Consider the following 23,110-nt stretch of genomic DNA (forward strand, 5'->3'; position numbering starts at 1 on the left):
GACTGAGGAAGCCGTGCTGCTATTGCCTCCGCTACCAGATAACATTAAATCCAAATAAATCCAGTACGTATATGTCCCTATTATTTTCCTCGTAATTTTTCTCTTCTTTTGAAATGTAGTGCTCTACAACTATACATGACGAATTGTTTTCTAATTTCACTGTGAATCCAGACAGTTCGAATTTATATAGTCATCTTCTCCTTCGTAGTTTTGTATCACGTGAAAAACAAATACAATGTGATTTGATTAGTAGAATTTTGTTAAGTGTAAGGGCATCCGCAACCCAGGCTTGCTGGGTGGCGTCCAACTAAGGCAAGAGAATTGCTGACCCGTCCCGCGGGAATGAGATGACCATCAACTTACATCTTTCGATTCCCAATATTGTTGGCCTGTCCCGCAGTAATGAGAAGGTCGTTCTCCTCGAGCATGATTATTTCTTTGACCAACTACGACATGAAAGATGTATTTTGTCATCTGTTTTGTATGCACATAAATGTATTATTGTGCATAGAAAATACATTGGCAACGTGTGAAGAATACTTCCTAACGGCCACAATCGGACATGGTCAGACTCAGATGACAAATTCTCGATATTTGATGCTTGATATCAAACTCCAAGTTAACTGAGTCTTTATATTTGATGCTTGATATCCAGTTAGGAAAATATTTGTTTTATTTTTATAAATAGAAATGCTCAAACTACAAGTGTGGTGAGCGGAGTTTATATCTAAAAAAGAGCTTTTCTTTTACATAGAATCAATAATAGTTCTTCATCTACCCAGTGATGACTTGAACCTTTAATGTTTTAGAGTTGCATTTTATAGTCAACAAAGCAAGAAGCCAACTAACACCGAAGATGTCCCTACATTACTTAAGCTCATGCAACAAATGTCAAGAGAGATGAAAGAGTAGCAAACTCAGAAGGAGCCGAACATGCAACACAGAACAATAACTTACCCATCGATAGCCGAACAACACCAAGACCGAGGAACAAGAAATGAGCATCACAAAACATAACCTCCATTGGCACACACAACATTTCAACAGTCATTGATTGCTGAAAGACATTCCAGGGCCCATCTATCTTGTATCTCTATCATAGAACGTATCTTCTTTGCATACCCTAAGAGTCTTAGGGACCGTCCTTTGATCTTATAGCTAAGGTGCCAAAACAACCATTTCTTCTCAAACTCCCAGTTGGGTTTGAACTCTTGTAATGTAATCTTATTCGAATATCCCACACTGACCACAATGTGACATAGAATATGGATCCACATCTTCTTATCAAATCTTTTGAAAGGAGTACCAAGCCAGGATAAAAAAAAACACATTGATAATTGGCTGGGCATACAAACAGATATGTTCCACTGATCACAAAAGAAGTTCCACAAGCTACTAAAATTTTGCAGCTGAAGAAGAGATGCTCAATAGGCTTCAGCTCTTCTCTGCATTGCACACACTTGTCATCACCGATATCAGTCACTCCAAGTTTGAACAAACCCTCTTTGGTGTTATTGACGAAAACAACCTCTTTGGTGTTATTGACGAACATTCATTTAGCTCTAGCTGAATTAGTTATACTTTTATCTAACTTTGTGAAATCTAAAATTTATTTGGATTCCATTCCCCCCAAAAAAAAACCCAAAATGAAATACGACTCAAGTAACTTGGGACATAGGGGGTAGTTTTTTTATTTTAATTTTAAAATTGATTTTTTAAATAAAAATTGATATTTTATAATTAAAAATCAATTTTTATAATTAAAAATTGATATTTTATCCTCTAGACCTATTGTCTGGGCCCCTGTAATGGTCGGATAATAGGTCTGACGATGCAAGGGCGTCCCTTTGTCCGCGGACGAAAGTTCAGGCAAGGCGATCGTCCGTCCGCCTGCAGTGGTAAAGTTGGGCAGACGATCAGCCGAACGAGAACTCCACTATGGTGTAATTTTCTGGACGATCCCTCGTCTAGATCGTCCTCCGTGCTCGTCCGGCCACTGCAAGCCGATGGGCGAGCGGGACGAGATGCACGCCCAAACTTTCGACCGCGGACGAAGTGTTGCCCAAACGATCAAAATTCAATTTTTAATTATTAAAAAAATTTTAATTATAAAAATCAATTTTTAATTAAAAATCCAATTTTAAATTTAAATAAAAAACCACTCCCTCTGTCTCACCACAAGTGATCTACTTTTCATTTTGGGTTCTCACTACAAGTGAATGATTTCATCTTTTAGCAAAAAACAAAATATTTTTATTCTATTACTTTATTCCATGTTTCTTACTCCCTCCGTCCCAAGGTAGATGTCACACTTTCCTTTTTAGTTTGTCCCACAAAAGATGTCACATTTCTTCTTTTGGAAAAAGTTCCCTCTCACATTATTTATAAAATTATATTTTCTCTCACCACTTAACACATAAAATAACATCTCCTAAAATCTCGTGCCATCTCCCAAGTGTGACATCTACCTTGGGACGGAGGGAGTATTACTTAATTCCATCTCTCTTACCTTATTTCATCTTTCTTACTTTATTCTCTCTTTATTTCTTCTACATTTTCGTCTCATATACTTTATTCACTCCACTTTAACTTAATAAATATCGTTTTTTTAAATCATGTGTCCAAAAAAATTCATCACTCGTGTGGGATGGAGGGAGTATAAATTCACCATGATCTATACTAAAAGACGAATCTGTGAATTAATGAAAGATTATATTTTGTAGATTGAAATCCTTCACACTAGATGAACAAATTTTGTATTGCTTGAGTAAACCTTTTATAGATATGTTTTCAACTCTAACTTTCATTGTGACTTCGATGTGGTATAAATGGTTATTTTATAGATAGGTTTTCAACTCCGAGTTTCTTTGTGATTTAGATGTGGACAAGTTGTTTTACACTTAAAATAGAGTTTTTGTTGCTTTATATAAAAGTCTGTTTGATTTTAATACAAAATCTATGTTTAGTCTCGTGGTAAACATGTCTTAAAAAATCATTGAGGTTGTGGGTTCAAACCTCAAACTCAACATTTTTTTATGTTGGCTTTTATTATACTTTTCTCATTCTTTCTTGTTTATACTTTTTTCATATAAGCATGTTTATATTTTTATGATAATGTAAATTTAATTTAAGTAATGTAGGTTTTTTTTTCAATTAATGTAAGTGTTTTTTTAAATTTGTTGTGTTTTAGCACTCCATATATTATATTTTGCTATTTATTACTATTTAAAAAAATTAAATATAAAATTGAAAGGGCTGACACTAGTCTGCACCGCTGCAGAAGGTTAGTCCTGACTAAGAAATGCTGATGTGGTAGACTATAGTCCGGCCACTAGTCCGGACGGACCATTGTGGATGACATAATGAAGATGATAATAATAAGTTGAGTTGAATTGAGTAATTTTGAGTTGAGTAAGATATTTTAGGTATGGATTCTAGATTGGTGAGTAATTTTGAGTTGAGTAAGATATTTTAGGTATGGATTCTAGGTATGGATTCTAGATTGTGAATTGAGTAATTTTGAGTTGAGTAAGATATTTTAGATATTTTAGGTATGTATGAGCAATTTTGAGTTGAGTAAGATATTTTAGGTATGGATTCTAGATTGGTGAGGAGCGGCCTTTTTAAACTTAAAAGCGTGCGTTACATGTTAAAGTATTGTGTAGCATGCATGTCTTAATTAAACTCATTTTTATGTAGAGAGGACAAAAAAGAAGGATCCAAATTCAAGAACTTGTCACAGTCAAACATGCATGTCTTAATTAAACTCAATTTTATGTCTACACGGTTTCACCAGAACTTAGCATGATATTAAAATCCAGAATTTGAAAACATAAACTTATACCAAAACTGTATACCAGTGTACAAATCAAATTCAAAATCATTTGTGTTAGTGTTTTAGTTATTGTTGCATTTTTCCTCTTCAATTTCAATAATTTGTGATTTAGTATAATTTCACAACTAGGATACACCAATCCAATTATAATGCTTTATATATAATTGTCCTTTTATTTTTACAATAGGATACATAATATTCAAGTTTTTGTTAGAGGGTTGAATGCTAATTATGATATACGGAGTACTAGTAATGAATTGCGAGCAGCTAGTGGTCCATGATCCATTCCATTCCATTGTAGAGGCAATAAAGAAGGCCCCCCAATTCCTTCTAGAAGTAAGGGTGGCGTGTGGTTGAAATATATCCAATTTTGTACTAGGAGGGAAGTCAACTTACAAAAACCTAAAATATAAATGCATTTGTCGGCCCACAACATTTCCTTGCATCATTTCGGCTAATGCAACTATAAAGAGAGAGAGGTAGAGTTGTATTTGTAATTTGTAATTTGTAATTTATAATTTGTAATTTGTAAAGTCTAATAGTATAGATGGCCATGTCTCCAACAATGGTGGGTGAGACAGTGTTGGTTGATGCATCTTCATACATGTTAGTTGAGGCGAGTGGCGATTCCGAATCCCAGTATTACGACACGGGGGAGCAAGTCGGATCCACGGCTGAGGACGATGCCGAGTCCTGCACCTGCATCTGCGCCTTTTTGTCCCACACTAGCGCCGCGGCTCATATTGATTATGATTTTGATGAGGACGATGGTTGTGCAGCTGAACTGGAGGATGGAGTGGTTGATCAATGCAATTCTATTGCCACTCAAAACCAGGAGGAGACGGATAGACAGTTTTGGGAGGCTTGTTTGTCATCGTAAATACTTGTACTTTAATATCAGGTTCATATCGTTATCGTCGTATTGTTAAAATTTTTGATATGACATGAACTCCAACATGAACACACATGAATTTAATGGTTCGAAACAAGTCTTATTTGGTTTGGATCTATATCGGATGATCCAATAAAAACCGATGATTTCGAGTTGGGTTTGAATTCGACTTTATTATGTTGGATCGTTGGCCGGATAATGACCCAAGGCGTATAATTTGTAAGCCTAACTTTTGACACACGTATATATAGGTGTTTATTATTTATATTACGGTGAGACCAAAAAATACACATTTTTATGTTAATGAATCAAATAATATCAATAAACAACATCAAACCTACCTTTTTTATTTACTCGAATTTATTGGAGAGTGATAGAAATCCGTGGGTTCCATCCTAAAACCTATATAGTGGTTTCAGGTCTATATGAATACTAATGTGGAATAGTTATAATTTTATATTTAGTCCCTTCAAGGTGAACTTAGAGAGGTTGGACTTTTTTCCCGATCAACCCTTCATGGTGAACTTAGAGGGGTTGGACTTTTTTCCTGGTCGATTGGACAACTGGCCTAAACAGATATACTATTGGGTCATTCAAGGAGATATACTGCTGAGTCAGTTAAATTTGACCCACAATCGGCAACCCACTCTGATACCATGATAGAAATCCATAGGTTATATCCTAAAACCAATTAGTGATAGGAGGAGCGGCCCATTAGAATTATATAGTGGTTTCAGGTCTACATGAACACCGATATGGGATTGTTATAATTTTATATATTTAATTTCAATTGCCAACAGAGAGTGGAATCAAATTGAAGGCATGTACAAGTCGCTTAATTGTAGCTTAAGAGAAAATATAAGTCTCTACAATTTTCTTTAACAAGATTGCCTTCTTTGGGACGAAAAGTAACTTGAATACAAAGATTGACTTTAATTAAAGAAAAACTTTAATCTTAAACCTCTAGATAAGCTCTATCTGAAGAATGTTTAGGTTGGATTGTAGTTCAATCGGTAAGAGCACCACCGTATCAAGGCGGCAGCTGCGGATTGAGTCCTGCCAATTCCGACGGGTTCAATAAATACATTAATTCATTACTTCAACTAGTACCAATTGATAGCATACACATATATATACGAGTATGATTTATAATTTAGTTGTTTAGACATTTTTCTTTTGTCAATAATTAGAGCATCAGTCACTATAAAAATAAATGAGAAATTATTAAAAAAAAAAAAAATAAGATATATAAGAAATATTATTAAAGACATTAAAATGTCCGTAACTGGTAGTTCATAAAAAATAATAATAACTGGTAGGGCCCACAGATTTTGTTATATATATATATATATATATATATATATATATATATAGTAGTGATCAATGTATAACTAATCTTAAGTGTATAACTAGAGAACAAATCTCAGCCACACATCTTAATGGAACAAATATTATTTATATTAATTATAGAAAATATGCTGAGGGTAATTTTGGAAATTGCTTTCTTAATTTAAATCTGCGATCAAACATGCAAATCTGCGATCAAATTACTCCATAATCTGCGATCTTTTCTTTCCTTCCAAACTTGCGATCCGATTTTTTTCCAAATTTCGTTCCAAATCTTATTACTTCATTCAAATCGCGATTGAATTCAATTCGACGCGATTCAATTCGTTATTCAATCCGTTCATCGCGATTCAAATCAATCATCGTGATTCAAATCAATGGATTCAATTATGAGGTCGGACGAAGATTATTTCGATTCCGATTCATCAGCTTCGGGCGAGGAAGCTGAGACTTCTAAAGGTAATCATTATTCGTTCAATTCTATAACAATTACTTCACTCTTGTTCAATTCTATAACAATTCCTACTATTTATTAATATACAATATTTTCGTGTATTGTGATTATGAAAACCGTAGTTTTTGTGATTAGATTTATAGTTGTTTCACTGATGTTAAGTGATTATGAAAATCGTATGGTCTTTGTATTATGTTTACATGGTTAGATTTACAGTTGTTTTGCAAATAAGAGTGAAGTGAAATCAGAATAAGAGTGATGTGTTTTGTGAACAAGAGTGATGTGTTTTGTGAACAAGAGTGATGTGTTTTGTTAACATGAGTGATGTGTTTTGTGAACAAGAGTGATGCCCTCAGAATAAGAGTGATGTGTTTACATCACTCTTATTCTGATTTTACTTCACTCTTGTTCACAAAACACTTCACTCTTGTTCAGAAAATACTTCACTCTTGTTCACAAAACACATCACTCTTATTCTGATTTTACTTCACTCTTGTTCACAAAACACATCACTCTTATTCTGATTTTACTTCACTCTTGTTCAGAAAACACTTCACTCTTGTTCACAAACCACTTCACTCTTATTCTCATTTTACTTCACTCTTGTTCACAAACCACTTCACTCTTATTCTCATTTTACTTCACTCTTGTTCACAAAACACTTCACTCTTGTTCACAAAACACTTCACTCTTGTCAGTAACATCAAAGCATTATGAAGAATATGGGAAAACCAATAACATAGATGTGGAAAAAATGATTGTAAACTTCAAGCGTTCATGAACTATTGTAGAAAACTTCATCAGTGAATTAACAAGTACTTATTTTACATTAATATCTTGTTTACTATTTAATTCACTGTTGTGTTTTGTAAACCACTAAATGATGTGTTTCGTGAAGAAGAGTGAAGTAAAATCAGAATAAGAGTGAAGTGTTTTCTGAACAAGAGTGAAGTAAAATCAAAATAAGAGTGATGTGTTTTGCAAATAAGAGTGAAGTAAAATCAGAATAAGAAAGAAGTGTTTTGTGAACAAGAGTGAAGTGTTTTGTGAACAAGAGTGAAGTGTTTTGTGAACAAGAGTGAAGTAAAATGAGAATAAGAGTGATGTGTTTTGTAAACAAGAGTGAAGTAAAATCAGAATAAGAGTGATGTGTATTGTGAACAAGAGTGAAGTCTTTTTCTGAACAAGAGTGCAGTAATCTCATTATTAGAGTGCTGTGTTTTTTACAGTGGTTTGCGTACCAAAATGCCCAGATGAATTGAAACCAAAAATTGGACAAAGTTTCATGACCCTTGATCGTGCATTGGACTTCTACAATAATTATGCTCGATATGTTGGATTTGACACCCGTAAAAAGGGATCGAAAAAGGAAAAAGATGTCACTACTTGGATTTACGTGGTGTGTAGCCGAGAAGGTACAAAGCAAAGAAACGGTAAACAATCTGAGGTGAAACGAAAGCGTTCTTCTATTAAGTGCTATTGTAATGCTAAAGTGTCTTGGAAGTATATTATGGGTGTTGGTTATGTTATACAAAGTTTTGTTGAAGACCATAATCATGAGATGGTTGAGGAACGCCATAAGCGTTTTATGAATTTGAACCGTAATTTGGATTTAGTCCATCAGAAATTCATCCTCGATTGTGCTAATGCAAATATTGGTCCAACTTTAAGTTTTAGCTTACTTAAAGAAGTGCTTGGTGGATTAGATTATGTAGGGTGTACTGTTTTAGAAGTGCGCAACTATAGACGTGACCTTAGAGCTTATGTAGAAGGAGCTGATGCACAAATGTTATTGAATGAGTTGCGAAGGAAGAAGGAGTTGTGTAGTGAATTTACATATGAGTATGAGGTCAACTCAAAGGATAGGATGACACGATTGTGTTGGTGTGATCCTACTGCCAGAAGAAACTACCATTTGTATGGAGATATTGTTTCGTTTGATACGACATACTCCACAAACAGGTATGTGCACACTAATTACTCTTTTGTTAAATTGTTTTCTGAAATCATAACATGAGTGATGTGTTTCTGAAAAAGAGTGAAGTGTTTTGTGAACAAGAGTGAAGTGTTTTCTTAACAAGAGTAATGTGTTTTGTGAAAAAGAGTGATGTATTTTTCTGCATGCTTATATTGATGTGTTTTCTGAAATCATAACAAGAGTGAAGTGTTTTGTGAAAAAGAGTGAAGTATTGTCTGAACAAGAGTGACGTGTTTTGTGAAAAAGAGTGATGTATTTTTCTGCATGCTTATATTGATGTGTTTTCTGAAATCATAACAAGAGTGAAGTGTTTTGTGAAAAAGAGTGAAGTATTGACTGAACAAGAGTGACGTATTTTGTGAAAAAGAGTGATGTGTTTTCTGCATGCTTATAGTGAATTGTTTTTCATTTCAGATACTGTATGATATTTGCTCCTTTTACGGGCAAGGATAATCATGGTCGCCCTGTGACATTTGCTGCTGGCCTTTTGTCCAAGGAAAATGCCTACTCCTTTTCATGGTTATTTAACTAATTTGTAAAGTGTATGGGTGTGGCTCCCAAACTCATTGTAACCGACCAAGACTTAGGAATGAAAGTTGCTGTTGAGGAGGTCCTTGTCAATACAAGACACCGGTGGTGTATGTGGCACGTTATGAATAAAGTTGCTGACAAATTGCCAAAGAACATGCTTGGTAGTGACCAATTAAAGAAGGAACTGAATGCATGTGTATGGTCAGAGTTGATAGAACCTGATGCATTTGAGGAAACTTGGCATGCTATAATGGAAAGATATGGGCTGACCAATAATGTCTGGTTTTCATCAATGTTTGCATCCAGAAAATTTTGGGTTCCAGCCTTTTTCCGTGATTTTTCGATGAGTTCGTTGATAAAGACAACTTCTATATCTGAATCACAGAATAACTTCTTCAAAAGGTACTCAAAGTCTCGGGCTAACCTTATGCAATTTTATATGAACTATAATCATGCTCTGGAGACTCAAAGAAGTAATAGTGCAAAGCTTGAATACTATGATTCAACAAAAGTACCTATTTTGCGAACAGGATTGGAAATCGAGAAACATGCATCGACGATATATAGTGGTAGTGCTTATACTGAAATTCAAGAAGAGATAGTATATGCATGTTTCTCTTTGTCTTGTGCAACTCTAGGAGTGTCTACCAATACAGATATTGAAGTATATGACATAAATGACAAGGATTCAAACTCATGGACAGTGACTTACTCCATTGGTGATGACACCTATTTGTGTGGATGCAAAAAATTTGAAAGACTTGGTCTATTGTGCAGCCATATATTTTGTGTGTTGAAACATAATTTTGTTAAGTTGATACCCGAGAAGTTGCATGGAGGAAGATGGTTGAAGTCACAGTTTGTGAAGCCAATACATGGAGGTTTTTGTGATGATCAAGAAATACACCTTGCTGTGGACAAGAAGAAGATTGCATTTAAAAACTTGTACGGATTATTCATTGAAACAGCACAAAGAAGGGAACATTGATCAAATCAATGCATTCGCTGCAATTATTGAAGAAGGTAGGAAGCAGCTTCTTGGCGAAGATGTTGTTCTGTCTTCCACACAGAAGAGAGCAATGATTGAGAACTTCTATGGCTCACATGTCCCGAACAATATTGAAGTTCATCCTCCTGAGGTTGTTAGTACAAAGGGAAGTGGAAGTAGGAAGAAATCGAAGAGGGAGTCAGCAATAAAGTTAGCAATGAAACCAGGCCGAAAGTGTGGAAACTGTCATGAGATTGGACACCATGATTCTAGGAACTGCAAAAAGGTTAATGAGAAGTCAAATCAGAGGCAATGAGGATTTGTATAGAAATAGTTCACATTGTAGTATTTTTAGAGTACTAATGATTCATTTTATTACACTTTTGAGTGAATTTTATCTCAATGCGAATTTTTAGAGTACTAATGCTCAAGTGCCAGTAAGTTCATCACTCTTGTTCACAGAACGCATCACTCTTACTGTCATTTTACTTCACTCTTGTTCACAAAACACATCACTCTTACTTTGATTTTACTTCACTCTTGTTCACAAAACACATCACTCTTACTCTGATTTTACTTCACTCTTGTTCACAAAACACATCACTCTTACTTTGATTTTACTTCACTCTTGTTCATTAAACACCTCACTCTTACTCTGATTTTACTTCACTCTTGTTCACAAACGCATCACTCTTACTGTCATTTTACTTTAGTCTTGTTCACAAACGCATCACTCTTACTGTCATTTTACTTCACTCTAGTTCACAAGACACATCACTCTTACTCTGATTTTACTTCACTCGTGTTCACAAAACACATCACTCTTATTCTGATTTTGTTACACTCTTGTTCACAAAACACATCACTCTTATTCTGATTTTACTTCACTCTTCTTCACGAAAGACTTCACTCTTATTCTGAGTTTACTTCACTCTTCTTCACGAAACACATCATTTAGTGGTTTACAAAACACAACAGTGAATTAAATAGTAAACAAGATATTAATGTAAAATAAGTACTTGTTAATTCACTTATGAAGTTTTCTACAATAGTTCATGAACGCTTGAAGTTTACAATCATTTTTTCCACATCTATGTTATTGGTTTTCCCATATTCTTCATAATGCTTTGATGTTACTGACAACATATTCAGTGACTGATGGTTTTTTTCCGACAATAATAATGCGCTGCAATACTTTGCTCTCAGTCTTTGGAGTATTCCTTTGCTTCTTGTAGTTAATCCACACTTCCAATCTTGTTCGCGCTCACCATGATAACATTCCAAATGTCGCATCAAAAAAACTCCGCAATCTTCTACATTTGATGTTGTTCTCCAAGGCATTTTGAGCCTTATTATACTCACATCCTTTATTGATTTGGTTTGGTTGTGATGCCCCATTTTTGTCAAATAATGACAAAAATATAATTTCTGCAATATATCATCATGAATATCAGATGTAGTTCACTATAAAGAGAACTATAATTCATTGTAATCACAAAAATACTGCACTGTATATCGTGTATACTTACCACATTTTCAGGTATGCCACCATATTTGACTGTTATGTCCACATCGTCAGCATTCTTTGAATTGTCAATCAGCACTATACTGTTAGTACTAAATCTGAAGCATATGGTATAGTAATGTTCCGCAGCACAAATTGGAAAGAACACCTACATAGATAATAATAATAATTTCAGAATAAAAACAACTAGAGAATATAATAAAGAATCAATTGTGTTCAGTATTTACCAAATCTACGTCGGCCCATTTGAAATACGGAATTTGTTCAACCTCAGTTTGTAAATTGTCACAGAATCTATCAATTATGGTCATGAGGTCGACCCCATCAGGCCGGTGAACAACTGTATACAGCTGAAAAATGAGACAAGTTAAATCTGGATTGAAATAATTCACTTTGTTTTACTTCACCCTTGTTCACAAAACACATCACTCTTACTTTGATTTTACTTCACTCTTGTTCACAAAACACTTCACTCGTAAATCTAACCATGTAAACATAATACAAAGGCCATACGGTTTTCATAATCACTTAAAATCAATGAAACAACTATAAATCTTACCACAGAAACTGCGGTTTTCATAATCACAATACTGTTCAAAATTTATTCTATTCTTACCGTTGGGTATGTTGTGAAAAAGAGGCGCCTCGATGAAGATAGGGACCTGTATTCTTCCATGTTATTTAAATAAGAAGCCCATGCACTTATCACACCCACTTCTATTAGCGTATGTGGCAACAGTGAACATAATTCTCTTTTTGTTACCATTATGACATCATCATCATACACTATGGTGTCCCTGTTCAAACATGTGTGTGTGTTAGCACATCTTTTGTATGTTTTTTTTCTAAATCAGAACTATAATATAAATCTTACTCATTTAATTCATTTGTTGTCATAATCCACAAAAAGACTTGTGACTCTTTCAAGGTAAACTTGGTTTTAGCCTTAACCACTCTTTCATGAAATGGAGATTTCAATGCAGCTGATATTTTCTTCTCAGCTTTTGAGCGTATCTCCATTTGTTCAATCCTAGCAGTTTCCTGTCAGGGCAAGAATGATATGAAAACATCACTATATAAGACATATAGTTCACTTGATGTTTGTTAAAAGTGTTGGTGAATGGATGAGATATATGATTGTTTAACACTTACAATGTCTGGATTGTAAACTACTATTTCGGTTGAAGGATTTTTGCCAGATACATTTAACTCTGATTGAACACAATCATCATCAGCATATATCTCCATGCATGCTTCTATTGCAGATGCAATTTGGGCATCCACAATGTCGTCCTATTTTCATAATAAGAAATGAAAACACATCACTATCAACACGATTTTTACTTCACACTTGTTTACAAAACACATCACTCTTATTGATATTTCACTTCACTCTTGTTCACAAAACACTTCACTCTTGTTCACAAAACACATCACTCTTGTTCAGAAATCACTTCACTCTTGTTCATAACACACATCATTCTTACTTCGATTTTACTTCACTCTTGTTCACAAAACAAATCAATATTATTCTTATTTCACTTCACTCTTGTTAACAAATCACATCACTCTTATTCAGAAAACACTTCACTCTTGTTCACAAAACACATCACTCTTTTCAGAAAACACTTCACTCTTGTTCACAAAACACATCACTCTTATTCTGAATTCACTTCACTCTTGTTAACAAACACATCACTATACACATGCAACACAGAATCCTCACTTAACAATGGAACACATCACTCGAAGCACTTTTTTATACCTTCATCTGTGTGTTTTGTGATGTTGCTTTAGCTACATCTTCATAAAATTCATTTGTCTCCTGCAAATAGTGAAATGCGATATAACATAAGAATAAAAAGTCAAAAAAGTAAATAAATATTATGCATTAGTACAGAACATAATACAAATTGTTTTTAGTTCACTCTGAATCAAATGTCAAGTGTTAAAGTTCAACAGACCACAATCAAATTGTTTAAAATATCCATGGTTTCTATTCCAAATCTTGAACTTACTGGTTTCTTTCCCAAGTTAATATCAGGGAAAATTGTTGTGCCTTCATTCACTAATTTGCATTTTTCATCATGGATTTCCATCAGTTTTTCCACAAGCTGAATCCATTCTGGATCATCTTCTTGATCCTCTTCCATAGCTTGTGTCATGTTTTCAATTGGCTTAGAAACAGCTTGGTCCCCTTGATCAACCTCCACACCAACCATCTTTAGTGCATTTATAGCTGCAACTTTGAAGCAATTGATGTCATTGGTATTTGCTAGAGCAACCTTTATATACCTCATCATTTTACTAATTGCATCTGCAGCCTCCCTAATTGAACTTTTAATTTCATCAGACGAAGGAACTTGATCAGTTGAAGGGGGGGCATCATCAGTTGAAGGGGGGGCATCATCAGTTGAAGGGGGGGCTTCAACACGTAAAGTTGCTTCATCAGTTGAAGGGAAAGAGGTAGTGACAGTTATTGAATCCTTGTTGGCATATAAAGATTCAATGGAGACAGGATCAATGATACTTTCTATCCTTCCTCTTCCAATGGTGCCTCCATTATCAAATTCCATCTGTCCTCTCTCCTTAAGAATGAATTCTGTCCAGTTACGGACAGTTGGGAATCTTCTAACCACCAGTCTTGTTCTGTAGACAACCCTATCTACATAGCATGCCTGCAAAAACAGATCAATAATAAAATGCATTACAAGGACTTCACTCTTATTCTGATTTTACTTCACTCTTGTTTACAAAACACTTCACTCTTATTCTCATTTTACTTCACTCTTGTTCACAAAAAACTTCACTCTTATTCTCATTTTACTTCACTCTTGTTCACAAAACACTTCACTCTTGTTCACAAAACACTTCACTCTTGTTCTGATTTTACTTCACTCTTGTTCACAAAACACTTCACTCTTATTCACATTTTACTTCACTCGCAAAACACATCACTCTTATTCTGATTTTACTTCACTCTTGTTTACAAAACACTTCACTCTTATTCTCATTTACTTCACTCTTGTTCACAAAACACATCACTCTTATTCTCATTTTACTTCACTCTTGTTCACAAAACACATCACTCTTGTTCACAAAACACTTCACTCTTGTTCTGATTTTACTTCACTCTTGTTCACAAAACACTTCACTCTTATTCACATTTTACTTCACTCTTGTTTACAAAACACATCACTCTTATTCTGATTTCACTCATGTATAAAAAACACATCACTCTAACCATGCATTTACTACTTAACCGTGAAAAACATCACTCTAAATTTGATTTTACTTCACTCTAAGCATGTTTTTACTTCACTATAAAGGAGTGGTTAAAATAGAAAACTCACCAAGAGGAAAGTGATTGGTCCAGTGAATGGGGTGGATTTGTTCTTGAGTTTCCAGCTATCATGTGCTGTGATTAGCGTATCCAACACGTAGCTGCACCAATTGTACTGCCTCACATTTGAAATGTTGCCAATATCGTCCAAGATACGGCCAAGACATTTTCCGTTGGCAGTTGGTGAGATCAGAACATTGTCCAACAGAATAAGAAATATTTTCTTAAACCACTCACCACCTTCTAGATCACTATCAAGCTGCTCTTGCAAATCAGCTGGGGTTATTGCTTTGTTCTTCTTAGCATTGACAATGGTCTTCATCACATCATTCATTTCATGCTTCTTTTCTCTTTTAATCATCAACTCTCCTCTTGGCAGTCCCAACGTAGCATACACATCCTCCTCAGTGATGTGTAATGGTTGATCATCAACAAGTTTTATTCTGGAGCAGTTGTCATGATTAAAATTTTCAAGTAGTGAAAATGCCATGTCAGCAGGAATACATCGTATCTTCAAATGCACAAGCTGTCCGAAACCCATCTCTTCCAGAGCAGCTTTTGTTTGGAGTTCATTTTCTCAATGGCATCAACCAAAACTTTCACCCCTATCTTAATGACCAATTTAGGTCTTCTGATTTTACAAGTAATAGCTTTGTCACTCTTTGCTTTAGCCTGTTTCTTTCTGGCAGGCATTTCTGGTTTGTCGATGCATTGTGACCTCCCACGCTTTGAGGCTAAATACATACAAGATTTTTGATCAAATTCGTGAATACACACTTAATATAGCTCAAAATTATACATTAATAACTATGCCCAATACATAAATAATTACATAACTCACTCTCTGGTTTCTGCATATCATTTTTCTTTTTTGACCTTATTTCGGCAGAAGTTGTTGTTCGAAGAACATCCTGTTGATTTATTGTGCTTATTTCAGTTGTACGTGCAGCACTTTGTTGCAGTCTATCTTCACGCATCTTAGACCTTTTTTCGGCTGCAGCAACTTCATGGATATGAGGAAAAAAATCAATATAGCAAAAAATCAGACACATCACACTTGTTCACAAAACACATCACTCTTATTCTGATTTCACTTCACTTTTGTTCATAAAACACTTCACTCTTGTTCACAAAACACTTCACTCTTGTTCAGAAAACGCATCATTCTTGTTTACAAAAGGCATCACTCTTGTTCAGAAAAGACTACACTCTTGTTCAGGAAAAACTTCACTATTGTTCAGAAAACACATCACTCTTGTTACAAAAACACATCACTCTTATTCTGATTTCACTTCACTTTTGTTCATAAAACACTTCACTCTTGTTCACAAAACACTTCACTCTTGTTCAGAAAACGCATCATTCTTGTTTACAAAAGGCATCACTCTTGTTCAGAAAAAACTTCACTATTGTTCAGAAAACACTTCACTCTTGTTCACAAAACACATCACTCTTGTTCAGAAAACACTTCACTCTTGTTCAGGAAACACTTCACTCTTGTTCACAAAACACTTCACTCTTGTTCAGAAAACGCATCATTCTTGTTTACAAAAGGCATCACTCTTGTTCAGGAAAAACTTCACTATTGTTCAGAAAACACTTCACTCTTGTTCACAAAACACATCACTCTTGTTCAGAAAACACTTCACTCTTGTTCAGGAAACACTTCACTCTTTTTTGCAGAACAACTATAAATCTAACCATGTAAACGTAATACAAAGGCCATATGGTTTTCATAATCACTAAACATCAGTGAAACAACTATAAATCTTACTACAGAAACTACGGTTTTCATAATCACTTAACATCAGTGAAACAACTATAAATCTAAACACAGAAACTACGGTTTTCATATTCACAGCAAACGAAGATATTGTATATTAAAATTAATAAATAGTAGGAATGACTCACGGTTCGAGCCTGAGTGAAGTGAAACGGAACTTCCGGTTGTTTTTTTCTTTGTTCGTTCGAAAGCTACAAAGAATACAAATCTAAATCAGATCTAAAATAAAACCTAGAAATGATTGTTAATCAGTAGGAAACTTACTTTTCGAAAAATCCTTTTGATTTGTATCCATTTGTTTGACAAAGTAGATGATGCTGACGAGTTGAATTCGGTTTAATCGGCGACGGCGACGGCGACGGCTTGAATGCGGTTGAGTCGGCGATTCGGATTGAACAGAGGAGAACGAGAGAGACGAACTGAATCGGCGCGAATTTCTGAATGACTAACACAATTTTGGATTTAATTCGATGGTGTAATGACAATAATACCCCTGACTTGTTATTATGGAGTAAATTTGTGATTGAGGGAGCTAATATCTCATTAAATTCGAAAATTATATTAGCCCTTGATTTTTTTGATCTTGTGGCTATTATTTGTTCTCTAGTTATATGGTTAAGAGGTGTTTGCCATAGATCACTACTCTATATATATATATATATATATCTATAGAGTTGTATTCAAATCCTTTTCCCCTTACTAATCCTTGCTCCTTCTTAATCTCATGCGTTGATTTATGATGATCCAATGGTTTAAATATTTGGCTAAATTTATCAAATTGAATCAATTTTTTACGTCAAAAGGGCAAAATAGAGAATCACTATTGGAGTTAGTTATGGAATGGTCCATGATTTCCTCCGATTGAGGATCTCTCCAGTTTTTCAACAAATTTTCTTAACATTTCGTTTTATTCTTTCTCCATAAGTCCGCGATTTATCGTCTCCATCAGTACGCGATTTATTTTGCTTCGATCACACGGAGATAAATTAGTTTTTCACAGCTTCATCGTCTCCATCATGCTGCGATTTATTTTGCTTCGATCACACGACGATAAATTCGTTTTTCACAGCTTCATCGTATCTGAATCAAACGCATACTGATTTTGATTTTCCACCATATTTCGATTATCAATGGAAGAAGGTAATTTACGCCCATGTTTGTTGATTTGGATGTTTTCAAGTTTTTTCCACAAATTTTCAATTTTCCATATTTCGACTTCGATTATCAATTTTCCACAAATTTTCTTCAAATTTCGTTCCATTCCTTCTCCATCAGTCCACGTTTTATTTTGTAAATGGTCCATGATTTCCTCCGTTGAGGATCTCTGCGGGTTTTCAACAAATTTTCATCAGATTTCGTTTCATTCTTTCTCCATTAGTCTACGTTTTATTTTGTAAATTATTTTCAGATCAGTCGCCGATCCGAAACGTTGTTTAGCAGGAAATTCGTCTTGGGTTGCAGCGATTCAGCCACCAGACTCTTGCACCGAGGAAATCGTCGTGGATCGTCCGATTGTCGTCGAGCGATAAAACAATGTCGTTTGATTTTTTGCCGACGGAGAGGTTGGTGAAATCGGAGTCCTCGAGCGACGGGAGGGAGGTGAGGTAGAGCGAAACACAGCGGTAGAAGAGGTTGCGCTGGTGAGTTGAATAGTTCAACTCGGGGACTTTGAAGTGCTGGTGAACGTGAACTCGGTCGCCGATCCACATAATGTACACATAATGTACATATTGTATAGTATAATGCGTAGTTTAGTTTCTGTAATGCATTATTTGTGATATGTAATGAACATTTATCCTGACCCGTTTAATTTAAGTTGTGCCGTGTGTCGTTGTTTGGCGAACGTTTCTTGTTTTCCCTAAGGGTTTGACAAGCCTAGAGGCTAGGGTGTAGTATGTTCTAAGTCTAAAAAACGTTGTCCAAATACACGAGTTGGAGTAATTCGTCTGGGGTTGCACATGCATAACGCGTGGGTATATTTTAAAATAGATATACATTATGTACATATTGTGTAGTATAATGCGTAGTTTAGTTTCTGTAATGCATTGTTTGTGGTATGTAATGAACATTTATCCTTACCCGTTTAATTTAGGTTGTGCCGTGATTCGATGTTTTACGCACGTTTCTTGTTTTTCCTAAGGGTTTAACAAGCCTAGGGGCTAGGGTGTAGTATGTTCTAAGTCTAAAAAACGTTGTCCAAACACACGAGCTGCAGTAATTCGTCTGGGGTTGCACATGCATAACGCGTAGGTATTTTTTAAAACAGATATATTATGTACATATTATGTAGTGTAATGCATAGTTTTAGTTTCTGTAATGCATTATTTGTGATATGTAATGAACATTTATCCTGCCCCGTTTCATTTAAGGTGTGCCGTGTTTCGATGTTTGGCGCACGTTTCTTGTTTTCCCTAAGGGTTTAACAAGCCTAGGGGCTATGGTCTAGTACGTACAACAGCAACCACGTGATGCATAAAACAAGATAAATAATGCATTCAAATAGCCAAATAATGTACAGAATCACTCAAGTAATGAACATATAAATATTGCATTCATTCTTAGACTCATGTACAACAGCAATCTAATGATGCATAAAACATGATAAATAATGCATAGAAATAGCTAAATAATGTACAAATATTGCATTCACTGTTAGACTCATGTACAAGTTCCGTGACGGCTTCCTTCTGCCGAGGAGTTAAACTCTTTATACAATTCAGAAACTCGGTAGGGGTTCGTCGAAAATACAGATGGTCGACGTTCCTACCCCTTGGTTTCCTATCTTCCGTCTCTTTCGGAGCTGTACTAGTCCCGGCCTCTGATACTCGCTCCCGAAATTTCTGGGCAATTCCTACTGGCAGTATATCATCGACCACCTCGTCGATGTCCAATCTTAGCTGCTTTGATGTTGTATAACATACAGAATAATAACATATAATTAGTTACATAATATACAAACTGAATAAAATAATGTGGACAATTATACTGCATTCACTTATACACTATTGTACAGAAGCATCAAAATAATGCCTAAAAACTGATACATAATGCATTTTAATAATCAAATAATGTTCAGAATAAATCAACAAATGCACCATGAATATTGCAATCACCCATTGTCTCATGTCCAACAACAGTCACATAAAGCATAAACCATGATAAATAATGCACTAAAATAACTAAATAATATACATATCCGGTCAAGTAATGAACATACAAATATTCCATTCACTCTTTGACCCATGTACAACAGTAGTCACATGATGCATAAAACAGGATAAAAAATGCATTCAAATAGCCAAATAATGAACAAAATCACTCAAGTAATGAACATATAAAAATATTCCATTCACTCTTAGACTCATGTACAACAGCAGTCAAATGATGCATAAAACAAGATAAATAATACATAGAAATAGCTACATAATGTACAGATTCAGGCTAGTTATGAACATAAAAAATATTCCATTCACTCTTTAACTCATGTACAACAGTAGACACTAGATGCATGAAATATGTATATAATGCATAGAAATAGTTAAAAAAATGCACAACATCAACCTAATAATGCATAACATTAACCCAGTAATGTACATTTAGAAAATAAACATTCAGCCTTCGCTCATACTACAATAATGTACCACACCAACCAAATAATGCAACAATACAACAGAAATAATGGACTCAGATTGCAAGAACAAGACCTCAATCATCAAACAGTAGTTATTATACTGCAAATTTTGAAATATGCCAAAACAGGGTCCTGCAATAATCTGGTTAATAATGTCTCACATCAAACAAATAATGCATGCACTCAAACAGGCAAACAATGCACTTTGCAAATCAGGTAATAAACATACAAATAGTCCATTGACTCTTTGACCTTATACAACAACAGCAACATGCATCATGAAACATGAAATATAATGCATACCAACAGCAGTCACTTGATGGTTCTACCAGCGAACATAATGCGATATAGGCAAATAATGCAGAGATTATATCAGGTAATGACCAAACAAATATTCCATGTACTCTTTGACAATATAAAACATCAGTGACATGATGCATGATACATGATATATAATGCATAAAAATAGGCAATTAATGAGCAGACTCATTGAATTAATGAGCATAAAACTATTGCATTCACTACTTAACCAATGACCAACGACAGTTGGTTGAAGGTTGTACCAGTGAATATAATGCATTCATATAGGTATATAATGCAGAGATTACAACAAGTAATGCACATACACATATTCCATTAAATCTTCGACAATTAAAAACAGCAGTTACATGATGCATGATACATGATACTGTAATGCATATAAATACTGATATAATGTGCAGATCCATTAGAGTAATGAACACACTAATATTGCATTCACTCATAGACTAATTTCCAGCAGCAGACACATAATGGCTACTTAAGGGTTATTAATGCACACAATTAGGTAAATAATGTATAAACGCGATTAAAAAATGTGCATATGAAGTTTGATATAAACCCAATACATCAAGCACAGAATCAGTCCAACAGTCTGTACAAACGCGATTAAAAAATGCACATATGAAATTTGATATAAACCCAATACATCAAGCACAGAATCAGTTCAATAGTCCATGTATTCAAAATGCAAATGAAATTGTTTGCTCACCCTCCTTCTGCGATTGTTGTGAAATTGACGGACGTCCTCTTTTAGAAATTTTAAATCTGCGAAAGACACCAAATAAACATAACCCTATAAGATTTCATCTACAAAATCCCTCACTACAACTGAATGGTGAAAAACGGTTGAATCGTCGTGCGGGTGGTGTGTTATGATGGGAAAATCAGGGATAACGCTTGATGGAACTCAGAAAGTAAACCAGTAAATTAAAGTTCGAAAAACCCTACCTCCTCGTCGACCCGCAGAAGAAACTTGCACAAAACCGGAAGGGTTGTTGGACAGTAAATCCGACATCGATTGAAGTTCAGAGAGAACGACTGAACCTTGAGAAAAGGCGGCTAGGGTTTTGAAAGGGGATGGAAATTGGGGGGAAGAAGCGGGTAGAGAGATTGATTCGTTAATACGTTTGGCGTGAATGATGTGTAGAGTAGATGGAAGGTCGTGGGTATATCCCGCTTAAATCTCGCACATGCCGTTTTCGGGAGTTTTTGAGTGTATAAATTTACTAATTCACCCCCATGATGCACGAAATGCACCAAATAATGAACCTACGGGATCATATCTAGGCTTATAATCCGGAGCGTCCATCAATCTAATCCAACGCTCTATATTGAGAAGGAACTTAAATCTAAGGGGAGAAAAGGAGATTAACACTACCCTATATATATATATACATATATATATATATATATATATATATATATATATATATATATATATATATATATGCGTTCGGTTCCAAAATTAGAAACCAGGTCCGTCTCTTGATGCAAGAAAGACGAGAAGAACCTTCAAATATTTTTGTAATTCCACGCCATACCATTCAACCTCCAAGAGTTGTGGCAAATGAAAACAACAATACGAGTCGATTACATACTCCGAATTGGATGGAACTCGTTGATTTTTCTGCTGCTCGTGTTCGAAAATGATGGTTGCCGATGGTGGAATCGTTGAACTCGACGATAGGTCGACAATGGGGTGTAGCTGGCGGAGTTTAATGGCAACTAGATGATGGCAAGAGTACAATATCTCGTCTTGCGCTGGTTGGAAATATTATAGCCCATGGCAAACTCTTACTATTACAAAATAACAAAAAAACTAGAAGTAAATATAATAGAGTAAATACAAAGAAATTAACAAGATGCAAACTGTTGTCCTCTTCAAGTCGAGGTATATCTCTCTCCGCAAGAAGAGATATGCCCCGTCCAGTGCTCAAGGATTGGCGCAACATCCCCAAAGATGGAACAACTTTCCTCCTACCGAGTTGAAACACCCCAAACTCGTAGGCACCGACGAATTTGAATTGGAGTTGAGAACCAAGCAATGCAATGCTCCTATATGCGAACTAGAATGCTTTGAGAGCAGGAGAGAAGAGAGAATGATTTGTTAGTGTATTCTCCTCTCCCAAACTCCACATATTTATAGGATAGAAGAGGCCACATAAGAGGTCTCGGCATTAAGGCACCTCATAAACATTTTGGAGGTTACCTTAGGAGTGAAAAGCCAAAAGTCTTGGCCAAGTGAAATGCTTGAGACCTCTCATATTTCTCACGTTTTTCCATCTCGATCTCACACTCCGCTAATTGGATGGAGCTTGGCAGATGCAGTGCGTGCGGTGGCGTCTACGGTAGATTTGGGTTTGCACTGACAGAGGTGGAAACGGACATGAGAGGGGCATAATTGTAACTACACATCCAATTCTAGGAGTCATAATCTTCTCCTGCTAGCCTTTTGTGAATTGAATTTGGCAAGAAATGGAGC

At 35.2% G+C, this 23,110-nt stretch overlaps 2 protein-coding genes across 2 annotated transcripts; one reads left to right on the top strand and one right to left on the bottom strand.

Moving 5' to 3' along the window:
- Positions 1–9,050: 9,050 nt before the first annotated feature.
- Positions 9,051–10,341, top strand: LOC121810617 (protein FAR1-RELATED SEQUENCE 5-like). Its single transcript, XM_042211378.1, has 2 exons — positions 9,051–9,950; positions 10,006–10,341. The coding sequence occupies exons 1-2, from the start codon at positions 9,051–9,053 to the stop codon at positions 10,339–10,341; spliced, it is 1,236 nt and encodes a 411-aa protein (XP_042067312.1).
- Positions 10,342–15,406: 5,065 nt separating this feature from the next.
- Positions 15,407–16,982, bottom strand: LOC121810618. The gene is made up of 4 exons (XM_042211379.1): positions 16,941–16,982; positions 16,805–16,867; positions 15,735–15,896; positions 15,407–15,627 (listed from the first exon to the last, which is right to left on the bottom strand). The coding sequence occupies exons 1-4, from the start codon at positions 16,969–16,971 to the stop codon at positions 15,407–15,409; spliced, it is 477 nt and encodes a 158-aa protein (XP_042067313.1). The 5' UTR covers positions 16,972–16,982.
- Between the last annotated feature and the right edge of the window lie 6,128 nt (positions 16,983–23,110).

The sequence above is a fragment of the Salvia splendens genome, chromosome 7 (genome assembly GCF_004379255.2).
Source record: "Salvia splendens isolate huo1 chromosome 7, SspV2, whole genome shotgun sequence".
Taxonomy (NCBI): Eukaryota; Viridiplantae; Streptophyta; class Magnoliopsida; order Lamiales; family Lamiaceae; genus Salvia; species Salvia splendens.